The sequence below is a fragment of the Oreochromis aureus genome, linkage group 1, assembly GCF_013358895.1.
Source record: "Oreochromis aureus strain Israel breed Guangdong linkage group 1, ZZ_aureus, whole genome shotgun sequence".
In the NCBI taxonomy this organism is placed as follows: domain Eukaryota; kingdom Metazoa; phylum Chordata; class Actinopteri; order Cichliformes; family Cichlidae; genus Oreochromis; species Oreochromis aureus.
Genome location: NC_052942.1, coordinates 11494449 through 11502142, shown reverse-complemented (window position 1 = coordinate 11502142; position 7694 = coordinate 11494449). Strand labels below are relative to the sequence as shown.

Sequence of the window (7694 nt, the reverse complement as noted above, 5' to 3'; positions counted from 1 at the left end):
GATTTTGCCCTTTTCAAGTGCTTTTAAACATTAAATTACGAACATTTTAATGTGATTAAACAATGAAATTACCTATAAACAAGGTCAATGAATGTGGCAATATGAATAATAATACTTAAATGTACAGAAATATATAGTTAACAGTTGGTTTAAATAATAATGGATTGCATGCCCTGGAACAGACTGACAAAGGCGAGGCTGCCATATCGCACCATCGGCCCCTCTGGCCATCACCAGTAGGTGAAGTGTCTTGACCAAGGACACAACGACCGAGAGTGTCCGAGCCGGGGCTCAAACCGGCAACCTTCTGATTACAAGGCGAACTGCCAACTCTTGAGCCACGATCGCCCTAAATAGCAATAATAATAATAATAATTTGATGTTAAAAAAGTTTATAAGAATCATTTCATATATTTTTCCATAGCATTACATTTGAATTTAACAGGTCAATCTTTCAAATAACGGACAAATATTTGTGACATCATGATACATTTGTGAATGTATTTTAACAATCTAAATATGCATATGTACAGACAGATACATTTAAAAAACAAGAAAATTATGTTTTATTACATTACAGTGATTTAACGTTAATTTACATTTGAAATGTGAATTCACAATGTATTTATGTAAATTTAATGATATTCTAGAAAAACAACAAAACTGTAAAATACACAGTAAAATACTTTTATATTAGGATTTTTTCTTACAGTGTAATTCAAAATCTTGATTCTTACTTTTGTGACCTTACAAGATGAGGCCCCTAGTTATATCTTCAATCTTTTCAATCTTGTCTGCAGATAAAGGTCTTCTTGTGATTCACATGCCCGTGTGAAAACTAAGAAGGATTTTGCTTTCCAGACTTTAGTGCCAAAACTGTGGAACAGCTTATCGTGTTTGCTGCACACCGTTGACTTTGTGGCATCCTTTAAAAAACTGCTTAAATGCATCTATTCAGACCATTTACCATTTTGGTAAAATGTTTGTGTTGTGTGTTGTGTTTCTTGATTCAGGTGTCTTCGTTTGACTGTATTTTAAATATCTGTGTAAAGCACTTGTCTTAAAAAGGAGTATACAAATAAACTTTACTTATGTACATAACTAAACACAGATTCAGTTTTTCATGGTCTGCAACTCAGTTAACGCTGATTAACTTTTTTTCAGTCTGGCAAAACGGAGGACGCAGAGAAGTTTTATAAATATGCAATACGGGTGAGTTTGGCTGTTGTTTTTGTCAGTCTCTGTGAATTTAACAGTTAGTGATTTACTATTAATTTACTATTAATTATCCATGTTTTGAAATCTATGTCATGTAGTCATTTTTTAAAGAAAAAGTAAACATGCAACATTAATACTGAATATAAAACATAACAAAAACAGCTTCTCTGTGAGTTCTTTGTAGCATTTGATTACTAAGGATATAGATTTCCTGTTGTCCTTGATTTTCTCATAAATTACGTTAGAGCCCTGTAATCCTTTATTTTGTCACAGTGAATCAGTTTTACTAACATTGCATCCTCTTATCTAAGATGAATTTTACATTAAGATGCTGGTTTCTTGAAAAAAATAAAGTTTTCTGTTTTCTCGGTATCCACAGTTCAACCTACAGATGGAGTCACTCCACAAAGAGTTTAACGAGTTGAAGAATCAGCTCCGCTTCCATCATCTGGAGTCGTGCTTTGAAAGAAGCACCAAAGGAAAAGAATAAATCATATGTCCAAGTATGTACACATAATATCTCAATGACCAGTATTTGAAACAACATTTTATTGGGTTTTCAGCATGTGTACTGTATGAAAATTAAATACAGAGAGTTCAGATGTACATGATGACTTTTATCTTCACCGTCTGTGAAATCTGTAACCGGTTGAGCCATAAAAGTTAAACTCTGATCAATATCAACATAACAAACACAGTTAAAGCAACACCATAATCTCAAATGTATATAAAACAATTGCAATATAGTGTTTTTTTTTGTTTAAATACAAAAACAAAGAAAAGAAAGGAGGCTATATGGTGACTGGTACCAGCAGGATATAAAACATTTACTACTTCACATTTGATGTCATTCTTTTGTTATCATTTATGCAGGAAAACAAGCCCTCGTGACACTTTGTGGTGTTTTTGTTCTGAAACACGTTTCTAAATTTTGGCACAATCCTCTCTGCGTTGAAAGGAAATGTTGTGAAATATTGTTTTGAGCTTGTCAAATAGTTCACGAAGGATGTGTTAGAATGGGCCCTGAATAAATTTCCTTTAAAATCAAATGGATTACAGTGACCAGTACTTTGTTTTGCATGGGTTTTCTTTGTAACATACTGTATTTTGGTCTTCTTTTAATGCCGTTTTTAAACTAGGCATCTGTGTGTTGGTGTGATCTGTTTTAGAGAGATCATTGTCTGACCCGTGAAAAACATATCTCTCAGCCACGGTGAATCCTCATAGAGGCGAGGGTCACCCAGATACTCTGAGGTCCTCTTGTAGAAGTAGTAGTACAGCACAGAAGCTGCAAACAGGAAATCATGTTAGGAGGCTTTAACATATACAGATATTTAATTTACAAATGTCTGTAAATTAGAAACATGACTGGTGTGAATGTAGATTTTCATATCTATTTTGAAATTTGGACTGCCAAGTTTAGAGATCAGTGACTCTTTTGTAATGACTTTGCACAGTTATCAAAGTTATTCAAGAAATTTCTGTGATTGCAAAATAAACAGGAGAAAACTTGAAAATTCCCACCAGTGTTTAAAACTGAGTGAGGTAATGGCAGTGCTCACACACTGAGTAACTGTCTGGACAGGTCTTAAGTGGCAGACAAAGCAAAGACAACAAATAGCACATGACTCTTCTCATATGCAGATCACCTGCAGAGAGTAATGCCAGCTAGACAATGCAAGCTTTTATCCACTTATGAGCTTATACATGTTTAAAAATAGCACCCACATGGTGACGAGATGTGATGTCACTGCCTGGAAGAGTAACCAGTAACAACGGCCGACAGGTAAAGGAAAAATAAAAAGGTGGGTGAAATGATCATACAGTTTACTTGGGCATTTATGGGGGGGGGTTTTAAGCTTAAATCTGTACTGCTGTTTTGGACTGCTTCACCTGCTTGTACTGTAAATATTTCTCCCTTGAGGTGAAAATTCTCCACGTATTCTCTCCTGTCTCATTTGTAAAATCCATCCATTCGCTTCCGCTTATCCTTTTCAGGGTCGCGGGGGGCGCTGGAGCCTATCCCAGCTGTCCTAGGGCGAGAGGCGGGGTACGCCCTGGACAGGTCGCCAGTCTGTCGCAGGGCTAACACACAGGGACAGACAACCATTCGCACTCACATTCACTCACACATTTACACCTAGTGGTAATTTGGATTATCCAATTAACCTATCCCCACAAGCTGCATGTCTTTGGACGGTGGGAGGAAGCCGGAGTACCCGGAGGGAACCCACGCAAACACGGGGAGAACATGCAAACTCCACACAGAAAGACCCCGGCCTGATGGTGGAATTGAACTCAGGACCTTCTTGCTGTGCGGCAACAGTGCTAACCACCGTGCCACCGTGCTGCCCCATTTGTAAAATCTAAATTTAATTATTCATTCAAAATGTAAACATTTTTTTACATGTTAATATGTATAATCAGATTATAGAGTGGAAAAATCCTAACCTTTTGTACTGTGTACTCTTCAGTGTTTACATGAAAACATTCAAAATGGAAAGAGGTACATTTGGTTGCATGAACTTGCTATCTTACCAGCTCTTTGAAACACAAAAAGCACCTGAAGACCTTCGGTCCAAATAAATCTGTTTGTATTTAACCAGCGCAGATTCTGAAAGGAATAGAAGGATGACAAAAAGGCCACTTTATGTTAAATTCAGAGATGTAAAGACTTTGTACATTATAGATAATTTAACAATTACAACCAGATTGATGAGAAATGCAAATGTTATTTTCTCAGTCTCATATAATGACACATTTTAACCAAGTTTTATCTTCTTTCTTTTTTTTTCTTTCTTATGATGTTTTTCTCTTGGCAGTTGTTAAAATCAAAATGAAAGCATTTTAAATGTCTGTAAGCTACTTAAAGTATCTCCCCAAAAAAGTGGCATAAAAACACGAATTTCCCAATCCGGCATTTTCACCTTTTATACCGACGTACCATAAGCCAAGAATGGAGTATGATGCTGAAGGTCAAGTAAAGAGCAGATAGCATTAGCATGGTTCTAAACCGCTCCAGCAATATGGCAACCAGTCCAACCTGGAACACATAGGTGTTGAACAGCATCAACAGAATGATGATCAGGTTAAACAGGATGGCAATGTCCTGGATTCTGTTGAAGAAAAGGAAACCGTATAAGCAGCAGAAAAATCAATGATGAAAACAGGAAGAGCTTGTCAGCAGGATTATTGTCTTGTCTAAAATACATTTTACTTCAGCATTCCAAAAAATTCAGTGCGGATAAATTGAGAATTATTTCCCCCCCTTGAGCTAGAGGCTGCGTTAGGCTGAAACAGTGAAAAAGTTTGACGTACATGAAAAGTACCAGCTGCACAGCTGGCTCTGTCCTCAGCAGCTCACTGAAGGAGTTGACAAACAGGTCAAAGGAGAGCAGGCTGAGCTGGATCAGTAACACCAGAGAGTAGTTGCTGGTGTGGAGCGTCTCCGGCCCGAAGGCTGGGCGCCCGGGCGGACTGTGGTTCCACTGCGGATCCAAGGCTGCACTGCACCCTCACACACACACATACAAACATCAATCGAGTTCTTTTTTTTTTGTTACAGTTTTGGGGTCTCAGTAAGGCAGTCAAATATCTCCAATCTCAATTCCCCAAATGTAATTAAAGCATGACTGATGCCAAATGAAGCATATCTTGTTCAAATCAGTCCTGTTCACTGGGTAAAAATTGATGTCCTTTCAAAAGAGGAAACAGAGTCCAGTTTAGGGGTGAGCTGCCAGGAAGTCGACATGTCAGAAGTGCTGATTTTTATAGCTCCAACACCAGGAGGTGTGGTAGCACGGTACGTATTTGTTGTGGCTGAAACAGCAAGGGCTGTCTTGGGCTTCCATATCAAAACCGATGAGACCTCAGCACCGCAGTGAATGCAGCAGAGATCCTGTGGAAGGAGACAGATTAGTATTCTGCGATAACACTTCAGGGTACACGCACAAAAAAAAGGCCAGTCTCATTTTATAGAAAAGAACCCAAACATTGTGCAAATTGCCATTTAACTGCCGTACACTCCTTCAGCTGCTTCGTACTACAAAACATCTCCTGCCCCAGGTAAGTTGCACTTTTATACCCTGGAGGGAGGGATACCTTGTTCAGAAGTGACAGTTTTATTAGGAGCCCACACTGCTCTAAGGCAGTCCCAGACTTCTGATGCCAGGAAAATATAAAATAACTGCTAAGTCAGTTCACATAAATGGGAAATGTGTTACATTTCTAGTGGTTTCTAGCTAAATTTGAAATGCAGTTTAGACTTCTTCCACCTGCTTGTTGTCATTAGTTTTTATTGAGTGGACAATGTCCAAAGCGCTAATCAAAGCATGAGAAAAGGTGTTCTTTTTTTTCTTTTTCTTTTTTTACATAAGTGTCTATTTAAATTAATAACACTTTTGAAATGATTGTGACATCAAATTTCACACCTACGAAAAAAATTCCAAAACAAATCAGAACTAATTAACTAATTGTTTGCCTTTAAGCAGCTTCTCTCTCAAAAGAGCCCCATTTTCTGATGACAGAAAAACAGATTCTGATTTATTCCTTCCCGGCACATTTTATCCATCACATTAGAAAAAAAGGAAACCAAACAAAACGTTGTTACTCGATTGTTGTAGAGAAACAGGTCCTTTCACTACTGTTGTCACCCCTCTGTGTATTTCTTAAGTAGGTACTTTAAAATCTTTGCCTGTGCCAGGATCACTATCCAGCAGGATCCTTCACACTGACACCAGGTTGATCCTCTTATGATGCCCGTATTTATGGCTTGGCACGGCCCTGGCAGGTGTGAGGAAGATTAGGACTATTTCTAAACCCTGAACCATCAACTACGAGGCTACTTCTTCTTGAAAGCTGTCCCACTAAGTTTCTAGGTTAGCAGCCCTACCTACTCCTTGGCAAAAACTGCTTTAGCAGTATGAACTAGAAAATAACAACATGTATTAAATGCAAAATGTGTTGTTTTTTTTTAAAGCGGAGTGGACAATAGCATATATGGACTGTGAGCAACTTTTGTTAAACTCTATCAAAAAAGTATGTACGTCTCAGACATAAAGTTTTCCCTGTGTAAAGAAACGTGCTGTAAGTTAAAAAAGTCTTTGTTGTTGTTAGCGTTCTACCAGCTTGTAGTTCTTAGTACTGCAACACTTAATCTTCTTAGAAACATCAACAGCTTGTTGCTTTAGACAGAAACAACAGAAACAATGACATTCTTCAAGTTTCACAACATACGCTACTGACACTGGATCACAAACCAGCACAAACCTGCAAATAAAGGTGGGTTTCAGGGGCTGAAGAAGCATGCAACTCTCCAAACGACGCATGTGGCCACCTTCAACACAGCATGCAGCAGATTGGCAGCTTTTGTCTGTCCTAGTAACAGGTCTGATCCCTCCAGCTCTCTAAAAGACAGGCGCAAAGGTTTAGTCATGTGCCACCAATCATGTTGAGTTTGTTTACACACAGCTTGTTGAGATTGTAATGATGAATAAAGCTGTGCAAGCGCAGTTAGATGCAACGTTAGTGATTACCTGTGATGAGTCTATGATTAATAGAGTGAAAAATGTTCCCAGTGACTGTGCCACATTTTCTTTTAATATGATTGCAGGTTCTTCAGCCACATGCAAGTGAATGATGATAGGTTACAAATGGATGCTGTGGGAGCTTTTTTCCCCTAGCTCTTTCAATCAAATTTCCATTCAAGATTACTGTAATGCTTCTGGGAAACATAATTAAAGTCAAGCAACTAGGAAACTGTTGTCATCTAGTGGTAAGTATGTATTACTGCATACACAGTGGCAAACCACAGAGAATCAGCAGAACAAGCTGGACTGAACTCAATATCAATTTGATGATGAAATAATAAATTAATGTACTTAATTTTAACATAATTGTTGATTTTTTGGGAAAAAAGAAGATTCAGACCAGGCTTTCTTTAGCTCCCACTTTGGATTTGGGAGACAGACACCCTCTCTACTTTTAAGATTGGACTTAAAACTTTTCTTTTTGATAAAGCATATAGTTAGGGCTGGATCAGGTGGCCCTGAATCCTCCCTTTGGCCCAGGCTACTGAAGGCTTCCCATCAGTTTGTGTTTCTTCTTAACTCACCTTTTCCCATTAACTGTGTGTTTATACACCACTCACAGCGTGCCTTTTGCTCGGTCTTCCTTCCCTCGCCCCAACTGGTTGTGGCAGATTGCTGTTCCACCATGAGCTTGTTTCTGCTGGAGGTTTCTTCCTGTTAAAAGGGAGTTTTTCTTTCCCGCTGTAGCCGAGTGCTTGCTCAAAGGGTTGTTGGGGTTTTCTCTCTGTTATTGTAGGGTCTTTACAATGTAACTGTACTGACTGTTGTTGTGATTTGTGATCAAATAAAACTGAATTGAATGTTTTAAGGGTAGATTGCATGGAATCAATCATTATTACTAAATACTAATTTCAAATAGTAAAATATAATATATATATTTTAGAAATT

General features: G+C 38.1%; 1 protein-coding gene and 1 long non-coding RNA gene across 2 annotated transcripts; one reads left to right on the top strand and one right to left on the bottom strand.

Moving 5' to 3' along the window:
* The first annotated feature begins 681 nt into the window (after nucleotides 1-681).
* On the top strand, nucleotides 682-2271 carry LOC120436201. Its single transcript, XR_005610240.1, has 2 exons — nucleotides 682-1212; nucleotides 1598-2271. It is a non-coding gene; the product is annotated as an uncharacterized LOC120436201 (long non-coding RNA).
* A 77-nt stretch (nucleotides 2272-2348) lies between these two features.
* Nucleotides 2349-7178, bottom strand: LOC116323962 (transmembrane protein 138-like). Its single transcript, XM_039614412.1, has 5 exons — nucleotides 6487-7178; nucleotides 4537-4725; nucleotides 4163-4334; nucleotides 3757-3832; nucleotides 2349-2506 (listed from the first exon to the last, which is right to left on the bottom strand). The coding sequence occupies exons 1-5, from the start codon at nucleotides 6543-6545 to the stop codon at nucleotides 2349-2351; spliced, it is 654 nt and encodes a 217-aa protein (XP_039470346.1). The 5' UTR covers nucleotides 6546-7178.
* Between the last annotated feature and the right edge of the window lie 516 nt (nucleotides 7179-7694).

Bases quoted from the DNA above. Each gene is read 5' to 3' on its own strand.
- LOC116323962 (XM_039614412.1), bottom strand. From the start codon at position 6,545: ATGCGTCGTTTGGAGAGTTGCATGCTTCTTCAGCCCCTGAAACCCACC. The intron at 3,833-4,162 runs GTACGTCGGTAT...TATTCCTTTCAG, and splicing joins TACTCCATTCTTGGCTTATG to AATCTGCGCTGGTTAAATAC. The intron at 2,507-3,756 runs GTAAGATAGCAA...TCCTGTTTGCAG, and splicing joins TTTTGTGTTTCAAAGAGCTG to CTTCTGTGCTGTACTACTAC.